Source organism: Alligator sinensis, unplaced genomic scaffold, assembly GCF_000455745.1.
Source record: "Alligator sinensis unplaced genomic scaffold, ASM45574v1 scaffold781_1, whole genome shotgun sequence".
NCBI classification, from domain to species: domain Eukaryota; kingdom Metazoa; phylum Chordata; order Crocodylia; family Alligatoridae; genus Alligator; species Alligator sinensis.
This window is the reverse complement of record NW_005841845.1, coordinates 2641377-2642138: the sequence shown is the minus strand read 5'-3', so window position 1 is coordinate 2642138 and position 762 is coordinate 2641377. Positions and strand designations below refer to the sequence as shown.

Below are 762 nucleotides of genomic sequence, written 5' to 3'. Positions count from 1 at the left end.
TCTTTCCCTGTACAAAATGGGGCTAATATGCCAAGGAGGCGAGGGTAATTATGATTGCAGACCCCTTGGAGAGGAAAGTGTACTAACATTCAGTCATTTTCTGTCACTCGCATTTGCTTGCTGTGTTCAGTCACTACAAGCTGGTGAGATGCACAGCAGAAACTGCAATCGCTTGCAAATCAAGGGAAGTGATTCTTCTGCCCAGTTCAGCATTGATGAGGCCGTGCCTGGAGCCCCGTGTCCAGTTTTGGGCCCCGCACTTCAATAAGGATGTGGACAATTTGGTGCAAGTCTGGCACAGAGCAACAAAAGATTAGGGGCCTGGGAGGCAAGACTGATGAGGACAGGCAGAAAGAACTGCAGTTATTTAGTCTGGAGAAGAGAAGACCGAGGGGGGATTTGATCAGTCTTCAGATCCCTGAAGGGTGATGACAGAGAGGATGGAGACGGGCTTTTCTCCTTGGCTGCAGGGGACAGGACTAGGAGCAACGGCCTCAAGCTGCAGGAGGGGAAACTAGACTGGAGATGGGGAGGAACGGTCTGTTTGTGAGGGGGGGGTCATGCACTGGAGCAGGCACCTAGAGAGCTGGCGAGGTGTGGGGTGGGGAAGGAGGCTGTGCGTTCCCCACTGAAGCAGAGGAGACCAAGAAGGGCTGAAATTGCCGTTGCTTCTCCTCTGTTCCTCCCAGGGACGGCGCAGGAGTTCAAGAGGCATTTTGAAATCCCCATCCTGAAAGGCAGGGATGCTGCCGCCAGTGAGGC

General features: G+C 53.5%; 1 protein-coding gene across 1 annotated transcript in view; it reads left to right on the top strand.

The window, feature by feature from the left end:
* The window catches only part of RAD54L (RAD54 like), a 35284-nt gene that overhangs the window by 26983 nt on the left and 7539 nt on the right, over window positions 1-762 (top strand). Inside the window, 1 exon segment of the mRNA XM_006015824.3 lies at window positions 690-762. This exon segment is cut by the window's right edge and continues 13 nt beyond it. Coding sequence (XP_006015886.1) covers window positions 690-762 — 73 coding nt within the window.